The following is a 19,657-nucleotide window of genomic DNA, read 5'->3' on the forward strand; positions in this document are numbered from 1 at the left end:
CTTGGGTCTTGGAGAGCAGACCGCAGTGGATTACCGGTAGCAGGAGCGAGCCAGGGAAGAGCGGGCCTCCTGCATTGTCCGATCTGCTGACCACTCTGCAAAGAGCTTGGGCTCTCCCCCGCTGTCCCCGGACGGTCCTCCATTTGTTCTTATCTAGCTGTCAATGTTGTGCTCTGACCTCTTATCTAAGGGAGCTCTGTTAATGAAGACTCTATAAACATCTGACAGGGTTTGTGGGAAGGACATGGCCTACTGTAGAGGCGCTGCATTTCTCTAAAGGGGTCATCGCTCCTCATTAGGATCTGTTCTCATTTCCTTGCCAGCTCTGTTCAGAAGAATCTCCAGACAAGAATGACACATGCCTCATCTCCTGGGCCACAAGAACAAAGCATCCAGGAAACATGACTGAAAAATTCTCCAAATATAGAAGCAACAATACAAAACACATGGAAGATGAAAGAGCAGGGGACAGGCACAATAGGTGTGGAGTGGGGCTAGCCCCAGGGTGAGGCCCAGGCCTGCTCCTGTCGATCACGATCCACCACTGTGCTTCATAGCTCCCTTTGCCGAAGTAGTCACTGAGTGTGGACATGTGTGTGCTCACCAGTGCTGGGGCTTGAACTTGGGGCCTATGTGCCCCAAGTTAGCTTCTTGGCTTAAGCTGTGCTTTACTACCTCAGCCACAACTTCACATCCAGCATTTTTTGCTGGTTAACTGGAGATAAGAGGTCATGGACTTTCCTTCCCAGATTGGCTTTGAACTGAAATCTCAGCCTCGAGAATAGCTAGCATGACAGGTATGAGCCATCAAAGCCTGGCAAGTGATGATGCTATTTAAAGAGCAGTTTGCTTGCACTTAGCTCCTGTCCATTTCCATCACAAGTGGCATTAACTAAAGCAAAGAATGAAGACAGTGAAAATGACATACTGCTCCATGCTGGCAGGGCTTCTGGGGAATGTATGCTGAGAGCTGAGAAGGTTCAGGGAGATGCAGGAGGAGCTGTGGAAGACTGTGGTCAGAAATCCCAGAGTTGGAAGGATAAAACGAGGAGCTACCAAGTAGCTGGCTCTGAGAGAACTGCTTGTCCTTATCCTTTGAGGACACAACGTGGGGAGGAAGAAAAGGGCACAGGTTCAGAAATGCTGCTTGGGAAAGGGCCAGGAAGTGTGCTGGGCAGGGATCTAGCTCAGTGCAGGAACTCCATGGGGCAGGGAGAAGATGAATTACATGAGGGTCTGGAGAGCTAGAGAACAGGACAGGTAGCCCCACCAATAGGTGTTCTAGCCTGGAGGTCCATCCAGGATTCTTCTACATTCAAGGGGCTGAGCAGCAAGACCTCAAGGATGCTTTACACATGGTCAATGAGATACCAAAGGCTGCTACCTAGTGTTAGTTTTTTTAAATATGTTGAGATATTTTCCCCAAATTATGACAGTAATATATAGGACAGAGAATTTAAGAGATACAAAACAATAGGTGCTGATGGCAATGGTCTGTATTCCTTTCACAAGAGGGTAAGAGGAGAGAAATAGAAGCCTCCTGGCCAGAAAGTTCCAGTAAGCTTTATAGTGTCTGTCTGGCCCTGATTGGATCATTGAGCCAAGCTTCAGCCAATCATTGCTGCCAGTGAATTCAACATCCTGATTGGCAGAAGCCTCTAAAACTGGGGCATATGATATTTGTGTAGGGAGAGTCAGAATTAGAGGGTCCCCACAGGGCTTCAAGTCTGGGCACTAGAAGGACTGTATAAATATTTTCCTGTATCAGGCAAAACTTTTTGTGAACTTCACTTTTTTCACATCTAATCACAGGAGCCACCTAATTAATTTCGACATTCTCCAGCCATAGGACAGTTAAGACACTTTGTTAAGATAATGTTACAAGCTAAATTATTCCATGTTACCGTGGTTCATATTCTGTGTTATTTTCTTAGGATAAATCATCAGAAGTGGGATGTCTAGCCCCAAGTATGTATACATGAGTATAAAGCTCTTGGTAAACATTGCTAAGCTGGTTTCTAGAAAGATTCTCTTAAAATTCACTTCCATGAGCCAAGCCACACAGCCACCAGCAGATGTTTCTAGTCTCTGATTCTGTTAAATAAAATTCATAGGAGCCCATTGCTTTGGTCCAGCCTCTGCTCTGGGCTCTGTCAGGCCAGTCCAAACCACAGTGGTGTCATTCACGTTAAGTGCCACATAATCATACTGAACTCTAAAAACAGGCCAGTTTCCAAGAAGAGCAGGGCTTCTTATAGCCATCAATGAAAAGGGTTTCAGGTGAACTAGCCAGCCAGGTAAAGAGGCTGCCTTATGTAAGGAAAGCAGCTCTGAAATGACTGATTTCTTATTGTTCTCTATTTCTACTTCCCTGAGTCACTTTCCATCTGTAAATGGACTTCTGCTATTTTGTTTATTGGAACACTTGTTGTATTATAGAATTATATTATTATACTTATCAACAATTATGTTCTATTAATATATTAATTATATTATAATTATATTGTGTTATAAATTTTGTTATATATAAGGAATTATGTATAACTCATATGCAAATATATATAGGATACATACCTACACATAAACAATTTTATAATAAAATTATAAAATAATAATTACATTTCTATATAGTTATAAAATAGAGAAATAGAAATAAGTTGGATTTTGTATAAGTCTATAACTAATTGAGATATAAAGACAACATAATTATACCAGTTATATATGTAAATATAAAATCATATGTAAATGGTTAAATAAAATAATAATAATAATGATACACAAGTGTATGGGATGTAAGTATAAAATATATAAATAAGCATGAATGGGCATCCTAAGGCATAAAGTATTAGGGGTTGGAGGCATGACTCAGTTGGTAGAGTGCTATCCAATGAGCAAAAGTTGAAGGTCCTGAGTTCTAGTCCCAGTCTCAGACCTAAAAAGAAAAGAAAAAAAGAAGAGAAAAGGAATCAAGTGTTAATATACAATTGTGTTTTAAAATGTTATTGTAGAGGTGATGTAAATAGGAGTTACAGTTACATAAGTATGACAATTAATACATTTCTTTATACAATTATATCTCAGTATCAACAAGAGATTGGTTCCAGAACCCTCACAGAAAGCAAAACCTGTGGGTGCCTCTATCTCTTTTATAAGATAATGTAGAAGATGATCAGTAGGTAAAAGGTGTGGTTGGAGAGAATAGCTTGTAATAACATATAGCACAATAATAACTCTTGTCAACATTGATGAATTGTGTCCATCTAGTGTGGACTCATTACCTGACTTATATAATTATAACCCCTCTGTACATTACCTCTACAATAACAATAAATATATTTTTTAAAAAAGAAATGTTTCTAAATACTAGAGGGATGCTTGTCTGAGATGAGAAATTATCCTGGTATGATCATCACATGGCCCCCATGAGTTAAAATGGTCCATTGCACCCCACAAATATACCACTACAATTAAAAACAAGATATTTGCCAGGAGCCAGTGGCTCATGCCTGTAATCCTAGCTACTCAGGAGGCTAAGATCTGAGGATCATGGTTCAAAGTCACCCTGGGCAGGGAAGTCTGTATGACTCTTGCCTCTAACAAACAACTAGGAAAAAGCTGCAGGTAGCACTGTGGCTCAAGTGGTAGAACACTAGGCTTGAGAACAAAGAAGCTTAGGGACAAAGCCTAGGCCCTGAGTTCAAGTGTCAGGACTGGCAAAACAAACAAACATAAAAACATAGGGTATTTGCCAGGCATTGGTGACTCATGCCTATAATTCTAGCTACTTAGGAGGCTGAGATCTAATGATTGTGATTTGAAGCCAGCCTCGGCAGGAAAGTCTGTGAGACTCTTCATTTCCAATTAACCACCAGAAAAGTAGAAGTGATTCTCTGGCTCAAAGTGGTAGAGTGCTAGCCTTGAGGGACAAAGCTCAGGGACAGTGCCCAGGCTGTGTGTCCCTTCCCCTTCCCCGTCCCTTCCCCTTGCCTTCCTCTTTCTTCCCTTCCCTTCCTCTCCCTTCCAGTGCTCCTTCCGTGTCTCCTGCAGCCCAGCAGTATGCTCTCCCCAAATAAACTCTTTTCTGCCTGAACCTTGTGGCTATTTCCTTTTGGCTAAACCTTGCAAATGGTTGCTATACTGTATCGTTTTGTTTATGCCTGTTCAGTTCAGGTGTAATTTTCAGTTCATACATTTGCAACTCAAGGTTGGTTGCATCTGAGGAGACTGTAGGAAGAAGTTAGATTGGATTCAACCTGAATCATAAATTCCAGAGGCAGAATAAGGGAACCACAGCTTGAATGAGCACCACCATCTTGGAAGTACAAGAGGGAAGGGGAAACCTGTCTATTTCCAGGTTTTGGTAAAGGGTGCACAACTCAACCTGGGTGGCAAACCAGTCTGTGTCCTAGGCTCCTACCTAGCCCTCTTTAATGTATGCCCATCCAACACTCCTTGCAGTCTACCATATCTGTACTGCACCAGGCAAATCTGTCCCTTTCCTTCAGCTTTTCTGTGGTGTCATCTCCATTCCTCCTGTTCTGAAGACCCCTCTTCAACCCACCCCATCCCAGATACCTGTAAGTTCCTCTTTCAAAGCTTCTTCTCTATCCTGTCACAACACAATGTTACCCATTGACATGTGCTGGAATTTTGTGAGTGACAAGTGTAGAGAGGTGCCTGTTGGGATGCTTCTGGCAAGACTCAAGGCAAGGCTGAGTGTCTGTGGCTTCATGCCTGTAATCCTAGCTACTCAGGAGGCTGAGATCTGAGGATCATGATTTGAAATCAACTCAGGCAGGAATGTCTCAAACTTATCTGCAATTAGCCAGCAAAAAGCCAGAAGTGGAGGTGTGACTCAAGTGTTCGAATGCTAGGCTTGAGTGAAAAAGCTAAAGGATAATGCTTAGGCCCAGAGTTCAAGTCCCAGTCCTGGTACAAAAATGAAAGATTCAAACCTACCTGCTGGGATGTTGTCTTCCCAGATTTGGTCCCTCAGCCTCCAGTTCCTATCACTGCTCACATCTTCAGGGCTGCCTGGGTTCCTCAAGCCACTGTGGCTGCTGGGACAGAGGGCTAGAGAATTGGGGACTAGCAGTTTCCCATCCAGTGGCAGCCTAAAGCTAGGAGGTACATCCATACACCCACCTCCCTGTTCTCTGAAGTGTGACATGAGCTGCAAGGACCTCCCACAGGCCCAGATGTGGTGATTTATGGCTCCTTGCCTCCTCCCTGCCTGCTCCAGCCTGACCTGTGTGTCTGGAGTGTACTAATACCTGACCTTCACATAGGAACCCCAAGCTCAGGAGTCCCACTGAAGCTAGATACCCTAGGCTGCTTCTCTGTAGCCTCCCCCTGCAGAGGAGCCCTGCAGAGACACGGCTGTCATTCCTTCAGGTCCTGCTGATGGGATCAGAGGTCCACCTGCCTCAAATCGGACCCAGGCTCTCCTTTAGAAATGCCATCCTAGCTGAGAGTAGGTGGTTCAAGCCTATAGTCCCAGTCCATCTCAGGAGGCTGCGATGGGAGGATCTTGGTTCTAAGTCAACCCTGGCAAACAAATCTAAGAGGCTCTTATCTCCAGTTAACTGCCAAAAAGGTGGGGGGAGTAGAGGTGTGGCTCAAGTGGTCGAGTGCCAGCCTTGAGTGAAAAAGCCAAGTGAGAAGCACAAGGCTTTCAGTTGAAGCCCCACTCTCAACACCAAAAACAATAACAACAACAGCAAAAAGTCATCCATAAACTTCAGGCACAACAGACATGTGAAGGCACAAGCAATGCAGCAATGCCAATGCCAGACATGCAGGAGTCATTTGAGAGTGACTACGTTTCCACAGGGCTGTTGTTCATTCTACCAACATGTACAAGGCCTTTCTAGGCCTTTCTGAACCCATGAGTCTCTGGAGAGATCCTATGACTGCGCCTCCTGTTTGAGGTGCCTTAGGAAAAGACCTCTGTTCTCTTACAGAAGGAGCAATTCCAGATGTTCCTTGCAATCCCCCAGAAACCTCCTTGAGCTAGGGGAAGTTCCAGAGGGCCTGCGTACCTGTCTGGCTCACATCTTGTCCTGCTGCCATCTCAGGGTGAGGATCTGAGGTCAAAGAGGATAGAATAGGATCCTGGAAGGTGTAGGAACAATTCAGTTTCTGGAGTTAGAGACAGACTGAGAGAGAATAGTAGTGGCAGGAGACTTGGGGGGGGGTGTAGGGAGGGAGGGATCTCTGCTATGTTCCCAGCTGTCAATCAAATGTTACAGTTACGGATTGATGGGGATCAATTGATATTATAGAATGGACGACATTCCATTTTTTTCCAGATACCATAGTACCTTTAATTTATTAGCTTTCCATAACACACAGACCACACACAATCTACAGTATACAAAGTATAACTTACAAAAATATAAAAAAAAATCTTGGGTTATTTTTTAGTATTCCAACATATTAAACTGTGTTATTTCCAGATGCATATTTAAACAATCCACACCTACCTAGCATGATTATCTGTGTGAAGGATGATGTCAAGTCCTTTTTTGTTTTAAAGTAAAAAATATATATAATATATATAATCAAGAGAAAGAAATGCACAATGCTTATGTGTGCTCTTATGTATGGATAAGAGCAGTGGAGTGTGAAAGAAAATACTCATTTATGCCATAATTTAGGTGCTGCTTCCAGTAGGTGGCCCACAGGCTTTGAAACTGGGCAATTACATGGCATTTTTTTGCATGGAAAGGGAGTGAATCTGAGGCTTGCAAAGGCCGCTCAGGTTTCAAGATGGTGAACACACATGCCAATATGGTAGACACCTGCATCCCAAAGAGCAAACTTCAGGTCAGGGCCAACTTCATATCCCTTCAGAGGACCCAGGGGGCGAAGTCACTAACAAGGAAAGATTCTAGATCTTTCCAATTGATGGCCCAATAGTCAGATGTTGCTGGTACCGGCAGGATTGCCTGTACTCTCTGTCTTTTGCTTGAAGTTCCCCTGGGCCAAATCCTGGCTACAGAAGGCCAAGAGAATGTTGCTGTGCTGGACAGAGACGGGCAGTCCTGCATTCCAACCTGTCTTACCGACAGGCACAGGTTTCCACAGACATGTTGGGGTACACCTTCAGAACGACATTCCGGTTCTCATCTAGAAAAAGGACTCCAAGCGAGTTCATCTTGTCTGGGACACAGCAAGGCTCTGGAACTCCGGGAACAATGCCCACAGCTCTGACAATGCTCTGGATGGTGGCATGGTTGGATGGGCGGACAATCTGCAGGAAGAGAAGGGAGCAGGGTTACTTCGCAAGCAGGTTATGCTCTGCTGTCATTCCTTGAGTTCCTTGACTGAGAAGATAGTGGCCAAGAGGAAACGATGGGTTCCCAAGGCTGAGCACTCACACATGCTCTTAAATCAACTGTACACTGAGTCACAATTGGGTGCTGGTGGCTCATGTGTGTAATATTAGCTAGTTAGGAGACTGAGATCTGAGGATCACAGTTTTAAGATAGTTTGGGCAGACAAACCTAAGGGACTCTTATCTCCAATTAACCAATATAAAGCCTGCAGTGGATGTGTAGCTCAACTAGCAGAATGCCAGCGTTGTGTAAAAAACGACAAGTGATTGCACAAGGCCCTGAGTACAAGCCTCCAGTATCAGCACAACAAAACAAAACTTGAGTTGCAGTCTAAGCCTTCAAGAGCCCACTTCTGCCTTCTTAAGGGATAATGCATCCACTACATAGCATTTGCCACTTGGGGGTGCCAGTGCGTCACAGATCCCCAGGAGCAAGTGGAGCTGGGCAACCACTGAGGAGCTAAGGAGAATGCCCCAGCCAGCAGACCTGCCTCCCTCCAGTAATCCTGGGATTGAGTGGGAAGGGGAACTGCCCACAATTCCCATGTGTGCCTGAACTTGGGGAGTAGGTGCAGTTTTACTGGCATCCTTCCATATTGTCATCTTATCAATTCTATAGAGAGGATGTAAGTTTCTTTTTACCAGTGAAGAGACCAAAGCTTAAAACGACAAGTAACTCAAGCAAGATTCCCCAGTCAGAAAGTTGCTTGGCTTGGAAATGATGCCTAACTCAAATATATCCAAAGTCACTGCTCTGCGTTGTCCCCCTTCCCCCCCACCCCACACCTTCTCTCTCTTTCGCTGTGCTAGGACTAGTGTTTGAACTCAGGGCCTAGGTACTACCCAAGGCTAACAACACATTAGCACTTGAACCACACACACCTGTGCTTCTGTGTTTTGTTTCTTTGTTTGTTAGTTAATTGGACATAAAGAGTCTCTTACTTTCCTGCCCAGGCTGGCTTCAAACCAAGATCCTCAGATCTTAACCTCTTGAGTAGGTAAGATTACAGGTGTGAGCCACCAGCACCCAGCCAAGAAAGCCTTCTCTTGTTGGGGGAGAGGAAGGTAGATCTAACTGAACATGTGCAGCTCTGGCTAGGGTCCTGGCTAGAGTCCTGGAAGGTAGGAAGACAGCAAACTGGGCTGGTGAGTAAGTTAAATGTCAGGTCAGCTGTGAGCCTGCGGTGGTTACATCTGCCTTGGCTCTGAGCACATGCAAACCCTTCTGATAAATTGTATCTCGCTGGCATATCCCTTCCTCTCTCTTGAATATGCACAGCTTTGAGAAGAAGCCTCTTCATTCCCACACAGATTAGTATGGCCTACATCTGGGCCTGGGTTTCACTAGAGGTTCATGTTGAACTTATGCACTGACTTCCTTTCTTCGAGGGTAGACCAGAGGAACTTTGTAGAGTGATTGGGAGGAAACAGTACTGGGTGCTAAGCACAGAGATCACCAGCCCAACTTTGGCTGCAGGGACATGGATGGACAGAGCCACACCCCAGCTTGTGCAGAAGGTGAGTCTGAAGGTTAGGGCCAGCACAATGAAACAGCCCAGTGCTATGTGACATGCTGAACAGTGGCACAGGAGGGCTAGCTGCCCAGGGAGTAACTGCCCTGATCTGGAGCTCTACTGTATTGGGAGAGTCACTGAGACCAACACTTGGCTGGCTGTAGACACTTAAGGCCATGAGATCTAGGCCAGGAACAAAAGAAAGCCTGGTCCATGAGGGAACTTCCAGGACCACAAGACTTTGTACGTGGCCACTATATTAGGAACGTACTTTCAAAGACACAGGTCCTTGTGTATTTTAGAAGAGATGTTCTTATTAAAAAAATTCCAATTCAGCCCAGCATTGGTGGCTCATGTCTGTAATCCTAGCTACTCAAGAGGGTGCAATCTGAGGATCATGGTTCGAAGACAGCTGGGGAAGGAAAGTCTGTGACACTCTTGTCTCTACTTAACCACACAAAATCCAGAAGTGGAGCGTTGCTCATGTGGTAGACTGCTACATTTGAACAAAAAACAAAAAACAAAAAAACAAAACTCAGGGACAGTACCCAGGACCTGAGTTTAAGCCATAGGACTGCTCCTTCCACACCTCCCCCCCACCAAAAAAAAAAATCCACTTCAAAAGCTCAGTCAAACCAAATGCTTCCTGCCACTTTGGGACCTCCACCTACCTACCCTTTACCTTTATAGATGGGAAGTCTCTCTATTCTGATTTGCAGAGGATGCGACAGAGGTGAGGCAGGCACAAGGATGGGCCAAAAGGGGCAGACCTGAGAGTAAGGTGTAGATGCACAGGTAGAGCGCCTACCTTGGGCATGGGGAACTCGCAGGCTCCGGCACAGTAGTAGGCGTCAAAGGATTTGGGGGAGATGATCCATTCGTTCCATCCGATGTCTGCGAAGTCAACCCTCAGGTACCTCCGGGAACAGACCCGAGGTTCATCCCACTGTCGTCTCCGGGCTTTCTGCATGGTCTTCTCGTCAAAGTCCAGCACCTGTGAGGAGGCGGAGAAGGAGTCCTGACCCTTCTTCCTGCGATCCTTTCGCCCTGCCCGGGGCTTCAGTGCCCGAAAAGGGTTGGGCCATAACTCGTGCTTGTGGTAATGCTGGCCGTGGGTGGCATGCACTGGCCGCTCATCCAGCCCAGGCAGCTCATTGTCCTGGAGGGGCCCAGAAGCCTGAGCTGCCCTGCGCACTCGGGGATCTGAAGAGCTGTTGGGGGCTGTGCGGGGCTCAGATTCTCCAGATGGGAAGGGGTCATATCTCTGCAGGGTCACTGCCACGCTGTTGGGCTCGGCGATGGCCAGATCGTTGGCGTAGACAAGGATATAGGGCGCGTGGGGGCTGGGCTTCAGCACCCCAGGGTCCTTCTCCTCAGATTCTAGCTGGACGCTGAGGAACAGCTCCCCATCCCGGCGGGCTGCCTTGATGATGGAAGAGATGTCCTTGGCCTGCCACAGTCCCCGTGGTGGGGTAGCCAGGGTCATGGCCCCTCGGAGCAGCCCCTGCGTGGCTGTGTTCTGTGAGAGGCTTCGGAAGATCAAGTGCAGGCGGGCTGGTGGGCCCGGGGGGAGCAGGCAACAGGAGGAATTCTTGGCCCGTGGCTTGCATAACATCCCACGGGGCTGGGGCCACCGTGGTGGCTCCGAGTAGAAGTGGAAGGTGGCAGTGAGGATCATTTCTGAGTCCTGCATGGAGGTCAAGTTGAAGAAATACACGGCTTTCTGGTCGACCACTTCTGCAAGGGGAAGGCAGACCGCAGGCTGTTGAGTTTATTCTAGGAATCACACCTCCCTCAGGGGTTGCTTGCCCAGGGACTGGAGGGGGGCGGGGCAGAGTGCATTTAACCCAACACTTCTAGGTAGGGTAAGCACTTGTTCGTCTCTTGTAAACTTACTCACATTGAACCAGTGGGGCGCCCTGTACTGTTTTCAGTGACTAGGAGGCTAAAGCTCTTGTTTCCTGCTCTGCTCCCTTCACTGCTTCTCAAAGAACAAATCAGCAGGCAAAACTGATGCTTTCATTAAGTGCTCAATATGACTTGAGTCCAAGGTAGCCCCCCTCAGGATTTGCAGAGTCTTCTATTCTAAGCAGCCAGTTTTTGTTTGTTGTTTTTCTGCTGGTACTAGGGCTTAAACTCAGGGCCTGGGCACTGTCCTTTAGCTAGCTTTCTTGCTCAAGAATGGTGCTCTATCACTTGAGCCACAGCTCCACCTACAGTATTTGGTGGTTAATTGGAGATAAGCGCCACACAGACTTTCTTGCCTAACTGGTTTGAAACCCTGATCATCAGATCTTAACCTCCTAAGTGGCTAGGACTATAGGCAACTGGTGCCTGGCTAGGAGCCAGTGTTTAAGTGTAGTTGTTAAACACTATTTCTGTTAAAATGAGGTGAGGGCTGGGAAGGTGGCTCAGTGGTAGTGTTTGCCTCCCATGCATGAGGCCCTGGGTTCAACTCCTCAGCACTGCATAAGCAGAAAAAAACCAGAAGTGTTCTGTGGCTTAAGTGGTAGAGCACTAGCCTTGAGCTGAAGAGCTGAGGGATAGCGCCCAGGCCCAGAGTTCAGGCCCCACAACAGACCAAAAAAAAATGAGGTGAAATAAGGAGACTTTCATATTTTTTTCATTACATTCTGAGCAGCTCATAAGGGAATCTGGGGCTAAAAGCTCAGTTGCAAGTTGAACATTTTGCTATTTGTCCTACCCTGGAATTTTTTTTTGTCAGTCGTGGGGCCTAAACTCTGGGCCTAGACACTGTCCCTCAGCAATTCAGCTCAAGGCTAGCACTCTATCACTTAAGCCAACAGTACCACTTCCAGCTTCTTCTGTTTTACGTGGTGCTGAAGAATCGAACCCAGGTCCCTCATGCATGTGAAGCAAGCACTCTACCACTGTGCCACCTTCCCAGCCCCTACCTTAGAAATGTTAAGATGGGAGGGGGGAAGAAAGAGGGAGGAATAAGAGGAGGAGGGAAAGGGAAAAAGGGGGAAGGGGAGGAGGGAAGGGGAAAAGGAGAGAAGTGAGAGAGAGGAAAAGAGAAACAGAACACACACACACACACATACACACACACACACACAATGTCAGGATTGCACAAGGTCACTGCACAAAACCTTCAAAGCCCAGGTTGCCCCCTGAAGGCATAAGCCCATAAGGATCAGGACCACTCAGCAACCATCTGCATCATGGCTGGAGAGGGCTTGGCCTCTGCTTCCCCAGGGTAGCTGCCCAGCCAAGCCCTTTCCTTCTTGCCTGGTTCCACTATGTGTTTCTCAGCGTGAGCCAGGAAGCAGTCCCAGCCGTGGAGGTGAAGTAAGCTCTTACGATGACAAAATCCTCTCTTGGATTCAGAGGGGAGAAAGGGGCCTTCCTGGTGCCTTCTGGTAATGCTGCAGGCCAATGGGAGACCAAAATGGCCAGCACAGGTTTTCTCTCTTCTGCTACTGCTAAAGGTTTGTTTTCCGGGTAAAGCCAAGAGAGAAGCAAGGCCCCTCAGCCCAAAAGGCATGTATGGGTGGACATTGGGCCCCCCAATGGACATGGATCTGGGTTCTACTTCTGACACCTGCAGACTGAGGACCGGCCGGGGTTTTCAATCATAATCTGCAGTTTAATCTTCATTGCATTTAATCTTTCAATCATTTAATCTTCATTGCATTTTTTAAAACTTTATGGGGGAGGGACACATTCTCTTAAGGAGCCATAAGAGGGAACAAAGAACAAAAGGGAGAACGTTTTTGAAAGTTCTTCTAAGTACCAGTGATGGCTAAAGGCATTCCCTTGGCTAATGGTCATGATCCATCCTTAACATGGGTGTCACAGCCCTTCCAATGCATCATGCAGATAAAGCTGTGTTTGCCAGCTGTGGTGGCTTATGCCTATAATCCTAACTACTCAGGAGGCTGAGATTTGAGGATCGTGGTTTGAAGTCATCCTGGGCGGGAAAGTCCAATAGACTCTTGTCTCCAATAGACTACCAAAAAAGCCAGAAGTGGAGTTGTGGCTCAAACGGTAAAGCCTTGAGCGAAAGAAGCTCAAGGACATAGCCAGCCCTTAAGTTCAAGCCCCAGAACTGGCACACACAAAAATAAACTAAACGACAACATAAAAACAAACAAAAAAGCAGTGCTTCCCAAGTTCAAGCCCCACAACCAAAAAAGGAAAAGCAGTACTGTGGTTTCCTGTGTATTTAATTCAGCTTCCCAGGAACACAGTGGCCTTGAAAGTCATAATCTAGCAACCAGCACCCAACTCTACTTCCAACCAGCACCCATCCCTACTTCCACCACTAGGAAGATCGGGGAGCATCTCCAGTGGTAGGGGCTATGTATATGTGGCAGCTCTTTCCTGTTGTCAATCACTTGCTGGAGCCTTGTGTTATGTGCACACAAGCAGATGAGGGAAGAAAGGGGAACCAAGGAGGCTCCGCCCACCTCCTGTCCTCTGACCTGGGCAACACACTGGCTAGCAGTAGCCCTTTAGGCTGGCACATGCTCTAGCAACCATACTCACAGGCTCCATGCAGCCCTACACTCGGAGCCTTAACTTTCCTCCTCAGCTTCCTAGGATCCTCTACCTTCTGTGCTTACTGGAGGCTGAAAGAACCAGCCTAAGGCTGGCACCAGTGTGTCTCCACTGTACCTGGGACATGCAACATGAAGTTAGGTGTGCGACGTGTCAACATGTAGCATCATGGCAGTGGCTCAAGTGGTAGAGCACTAGCCTTGCGCAAATAAAGCTCAGGGACAGAGCTCAGGCCCTGATTTCAAGCCTCAGGACCAAGGATAACAAATACAAATAAAAAAGAAAGTTCTGGATTTGGGAGCCACTTAGATTTAGGAAGTCCCACTTTGAGAAGAATGCACAGCATAATTTACCAGTTATGGAGTTCTGACCTCCTGGCATAAAGACTTGGCCCAGGACTCGGTGTTGTGAAGGCATATACCTCTTTTTTCACTAGGAAAGGAGCAGGGAGGTGCCATCTATTTTATGGGTGATGAACTAGAGCTTCAGAAAGGGTGTATAACTAGCCTAAAGTCACATAGCTGGCAAAGGGCAGAATCTACCTTTAACCATATCCTTTTCCCCAAATAACAGTTCTGGCCATTACTGGGATGTACCTAAGAACAAAAGAACCAAACTTACTTTGTGCTGAAAACAATGATGCATCCTCCAAACACAAGCCACTCTTTGTATGATTTTCCTTTGTTTGCTTTTGCGATGATACTGGAGTTTGAACTCAGGGCCTCATGCTCTTGGCTTGACTTTTTCATTCAAGACTGATACTCTACTACTTGAGTCCCACATCCACTCCCACCTCATGAGCTCTTCTATTCATGCAGGCTTCCTACTGTGACCTTCAGATCTCAGCCTCTTGAGTAGCTAGGATTACAGGCGTGTGCCACCAGCCATGGGTATGGGGTAACAGACGTAGGAGGTGCTGAGCATGTGTTTCCCACTGGCTCAGTGGGGGCCAGGGGTTCACTACAACACTTCCTAGCTGTAAGGACTGAGGCAAGACACGAAACCTCTCTACATCTGTTTCCTCATCTATAAACTGGAAGAGTGTTTTAAGCACCTGCTTAAACTTAACCTATGGTTAGCTCTGCAGAGCTCACTTGAATCACAGAGCCTGGCACCCAGGACATGCTCAGAGGCATAGCCAAGTGACCCCGGGGACTGTCACTACCCTCGGGGCACCCCAAATTTGCTCTTTAATAAACAAATACACACTCATAGATTCTACCAGAGGGATCATAGTATTTACGTACATGTATTCTCATCTGAAATCACTTTGTTTTTCCATTCCTGGTTGTCCAAAAACGGTTTTCTATGGCCAACAGGAAATAGCCATTGACTATTCTTTCTGTGGAGAATTCCCTCCTCAGATGGGGTTTTGGTTTCTCATTACTGATCTGTAGACTTTCTTGACATAGTAAGGCTGCTAACCTTGTCCATCTCTCCCAATTGATCTGCTTTAGGAGTACGTATGAGATCTTGGGGTGTCTTGATAAGTTGAAGACTCACTACCCATCCAACCCCTTCCAGCGGGGCTCAGAACTCTCTTATCTCCTACCTTCCTGTTCCTAACCAGCCCCAGTCCTTGTTACTCCAGCAGTCAGCTTCTCCATACACACCCCAGGGGCTGCAGCCTTTCTACCATGGCCTTGTTCAGGGTCTGGCCTTGACTGTAGCAGCCACCCTATGACTATCGCCGATGGATGTCACACACAAACAAAGCCTGGGCTGACTTTGAACCCCAGTCCTCAGACCTCAGCCTCCTGAGCAGCTAGGATTACAGGATGAGGCATGGGCACCCAGTTACTTTCATCTGCCTGTCAGTTCATGAGGGATTCTGCTATGGCCAAGATTCCATGTATCTTTGTGTCCTTCTGGCTAACTCTCTACCAAATGAGAGGCTGAGGAAACAGGCTATGTTTGGATATGATTTATCCCCAAAGGGTTCACATGTTGGGGCATAAAACTTACTTATCCCATTTAATCCACCCCCCCTCCTGTGAAGAGGAAGTGGGGCCTTTAGGAGATAGAACCTACCAGGAGGTGGTTAGGTTATTGAGAGCCCCGCTCAGGGCCTAACATAACTTCCATGAGACTCTATTCAGTTCCCCCAGGGAGCAATTGTTATACTCGGTTAACCTGTCTGTCAAATTCTTTTCTGTAGCTGGGCACTAGTGACTCATGCCAAATCCTAGCTCCTCAAAAGGCGGAGGTCTGAATGTTGTGATTCGAACCCAGCATGGATAAGAAAATCCATGACACTCTTATCTGCAGCTAACTACCAAAAATGCTAGTAGTGGAGCTGTGGCTTAGTTGTAGAGTACTAGCCTTGAGAAAAACAAAAAAAGAAAGAAAGAAAAAGAAAACAAAACACTCAGGGACAGCACCCAGGTCCTGAGTTCAAGCCCCAGGACTGAACCCAAAACAAAAATGCTTCTCTGTGAAGGCCTTGCAGGCTCCTCCTGCTCCCTGGCTTCCTACCTTGCTGTAGGATCACTCCCTCCCCTATGTCCTCCGGCCACTGTACCATCTGCCATGCCGTGACACAGCCCCAGCATCCTTGCCAGAGCTGGTACCATGCCCTGTGGACTTTCAGCCTCCAAAAATGTGAACTAAATAAAAACCTTTTTATGAGTTTCTCAGACTCCGCTCTCTTGTGATAGCATCAGAAAATGGACTCGTACATTTGGGGAGCTGAAATGAGCTTGCCTTTGGGCAGTTTTTGATAAGTTGTGATTATAGCATAGTTCACATTTTAGAGGTGAAGTAAATGAAGTCAGGCAGGCAGGGGCTGACACTTGGAGAGGGGTAAGGAGGTGCTCTGGCTTTAACCCTTCAGGCAAGGCTGACAGGCTGTCTTCTACTGAGGTACTTCAGGAAGCAGTACAAGAGGAGCCTGCTTCAATAACAGTTAAGCGCTAACACACTGTAGACACATGTGCCAGGGCCTGGTACCAGCACATGCCATGTAGTGAATTACAAAGCAAGCAAACAAACAAAACAAGCATCTTGGTGTTGATGGCTCACCCTGGTAATCCTATCTACTCAGGAGGATGTAGTTTGAGGAGCACAATTCCAGCCTGGGCGGGAAAGTCCAGTGACTTTATTTCCAATTAACCAGGAGAAAGCTGGAAGTGGAGACATAGCTTAAGTAGCAGCCTTGAACATAAAAAGCTGAGAGACAACACTTAGGCCCCTAGTACAAGGTTCAGTACGGACAAAACAAAACAAAAAACCCCAAACAAATGTCTTTTTAAAAAAAAAACATATCATTTTAGAAGTGGGGGAAAAAACCCAGAAAACAAAAAAACCTAGATCTGGGTGCTGCGATAGGTACACATCTTGCACTCAGAACCTGAGCAATGCTGGGAATGTAGATGAAGATGCCAGCTGCAGGGGTGGGTCCATGTCTTGGCTGGGAGGGCCTGGACCCCATCACGAGCAGCCTAAGGCTGGGATGTTCTAGAAGCCGAGCTGAAATTTCCACACAGATGGTTTCCCTCACCAGAGGAGGGGTCCCTACTCAGGATCACACAGCCTCACAGATAGATCTCTAGGTCAGGAGGCAGAGACCTCCAAGGGCTAGCCAGGATTGGGAATGAAGCAAATCAGGAAGAACATAGGAAATCTAGCCACTGCTTTATACCAGGTACCAAGCCTGCCTTCTCACATTCTCTGGGTATGGGAAGCTCAGAATGGGAAAGTAACATGCACCACAGCACACAGCCAGTGGCTGGTAAGGCTGGGAATGGTGTCCAGGTTTGTCTCAGGGTTCTAAAGAAGAGGGGTCTGTCAGACAATTCTGGCCTGCATGGGAATCCTGATTTCTAACACTGGTCCATCACACTGCTACCAGACCAGGGCTTGGTTGTGCTAGAGCTGGTGAGAAAGGAAGGGGGTGGTGAGAACAGTTAATAGAGCAGCAGATAGGTGAGAAGAAGCCATCACTGCCAGTGTACAATCTGCTCTGTCTTAATTTTCTTATCTGTAAAATAGGAGTGATCGATTCCAGGCACTGTCTCCAGGCCCTTTGAAGAGTTAAAATGGAGTGTGTTACTGCTGTTTCCATGAACCCCATTCTGTGAAAAGAAAGATTGAACCAGACCTCTCGACAGACATCTCTGTGCCCAAGATGTGGCAGGTGGCTCAGAGGACTGGGTTCATGAACAAGGAAGGTCAAGTTTAAACCAACTTGAACACAATGCTTTGTACTGTCAAGAACAGCACATGATGATGCCTAATCCAGCCTGTGCTTTCTCAATTCACCATTCCTAAACCGCATGAGGAGAGACACTGGCTTGCTCTGCCCATTTCATAAACAAGTACAATCAAGTCGCTGTGGCTTGAGTGATTTATCCCAAATGTGTGTGCATGCACACATGTGCTGGTACTGGTAACTGGGGCTTGAACTCAGGGCCTGGATACTGTCCCTTAGCTACTTAGTTCAAGGCTGACACTTTATCACTTGAGCCACAGCTCCACTTCCCACCTTTTGGTCGTTAATTAGAGATAAGAGTACCACGCTTCCCCAACCCATCTGGCTTTAAACTATGATCCTCAGATCTGAGCTTCCTGAGTAGCTAGGATTACAGGTATGAGCCACTGATGACAAGCTCCAAGTGACTCTAAATACTTTTTATTCCCCCAGAAATGGACCAGATGTGCTATAAAAGGTACCAGAAAGGGTAGAGTTCCTTTCTGCTGATTGGCCTGGAACCCAGGACCTTTGCCTGGGATGTCTGCTCATTGGAGGATGAGAGGATGTTTTTCTATAACAGGTGCTCTCATGCTTGGCTATGGGAAGCCACACTTCTTGTGTCTGGCTCTGAAGCCAGGATGTGACCTACAGTGACACGGTGAGCAGGAGGTGACAGGCCTGGCATCTCCTTCCTTCTGTGTCAGGGGAGCAGCCTACAGACTGACGAATAGCCTCCTCCTCTAGAGGGCTGCAGGAGACCCTCACCCACATTTTCCAGAACAGCATTCTGCAATCATGAACAGTCACCATGACAACCAGGGTCTTCCCACCGCCCCTGCTGCCCAGGCTGCACCTCCTCTCTGACCCAGAGCAAGCAGCCATAGTCCCGCCGGCCCAGCGGGGAGACTGTTCACTGCCAGGTTCAGAAAGCCTTAGGCACAAGGCAAAGAGGGCCTCTCTGCCACTGGCCTGTGCCAAGCTCTGTCCAAAGTGTGATGTTCATCTTGGAAAAGTGGGCATGGACTGGATAGGAGACAGGTGCTCTCCTGCCCAAGTTTTGACCCCTTCTTTAAGCCCTAGTGGCTAGAACATTCTAAGCCAAAGCCCTCAAAGTCCTGGGCCCTAGAGACCCAGATCCCTTCTCTCTGCTTCCCTGTCAGCAGAACCATTCAGCGTTGGGCTGGAGCTTTACACTTCCAGCCCCAACTTCTATCAAGGCTGTGTCGTCCCTCCTGTCGGTGACCCCCTCATCCCACTGGGCTTGTGACCCGTGTGCACCCCCAGCCATGCCCGTCTCCACCTTGTGCCTAAGCTTTGTGCATGGGGTGTTCGTTGTCTACACATTGGTGCCATCCAGTGCTACTAGAAACTGGTCTATGATGGAGTCATGAGGCGTATCGCCAGTTCAAAGAAAGAATGAATGAATCAGGGAAGAGAAGGAAGAGGAAAAGCAGAGGCGCAGAGACGGGAAGGCTCAACAAGTGAGGGAGGAGGAGGATCGGGATGCCCCCAGGTCCCCTCTACTTACCCAGCTGGGCGCGGAAGCTGCGGACAGTGTTGCCTCCTCCGGGCCGGGCGCCGCGCCTGCTGTATTTGTCATAGAGCCGGAGCATGTGGACAGCGACCATGTCCTGGGCGCCCGGGCCCAGCGCGGCTGCCACTTCCCCAGGGGGGTACTGGGGGTCCTTGTCCCCCCGCAGGCCGTCGGTGGTCTCTGGCAGTGCGGACCAGGAGGAGCCCGCGTGGCTGCAGCCGGAGCCCCGAAGCACCAGGAGCAGCTGCAGAAGCGGGAGCAGCAGGCGGGACCCCAAGTCGGTCCTAGTGGGGCCACGAGCCATGGTGGGTTGACAGCGGCGGAGGGGGCCCGAGCCCAGGACCGGGAGAGGAGAGCTACGGTTCACCAGAGCTGCTGGCGGGCTCCGCGGACCGAGGGAATGTGGGGATCCCCGGGAAATCGGGGGCCTCGGGATGCTGCTAGGTACGGAGATGGGCGCGGGTCCGGCAGCCGGGCGCTTGGTGCGTCCACTCGGGCTGAGCCCCGGCCGTCCGTCCCGAGCGGGCGCTCTGCCGCCTGGCTGACGCGCCGCG

The 19,657-nt window shown here is 48.0% G+C and overlaps 1 protein-coding gene across 1 annotated transcript; it reads right to left on the minus strand.

Annotated features, from left to right (window-relative positions):
- Nucleotides 1-7,063: 7,063 nt before the first annotated feature.
- Gdf10 (growth differentiation factor 10) lies at nt 7,064-19,407 on the minus strand. The gene is made up of 3 exons (XM_013036672.1): nt 19,098-19,407; nt 9,662-10,590; nt 7,064-7,255 (listed from the first exon to the last, which is right to left on the minus strand). The coding sequence occupies exons 1-3, from the start codon at nt 19,405-19,407 to the stop codon at nt 7,064-7,066; spliced, it is 1,431 nt and encodes a 476-aa protein (XP_012892126.1).
- Nucleotides 19,408-19,657: the final 250 nt, after the last annotated feature.

The sequence above is a fragment of the Dipodomys ordii genome, unplaced genomic scaffold (assembly GCF_000151885.1).
Source record: "Dipodomys ordii isolate 6190 unplaced genomic scaffold, Dord_2.0 Scaffold333, whole genome shotgun sequence".
In the NCBI taxonomy this organism is placed as follows: domain Eukaryota; kingdom Metazoa; phylum Chordata; class Mammalia; order Rodentia; family Heteromyidae; genus Dipodomys; species Dipodomys ordii.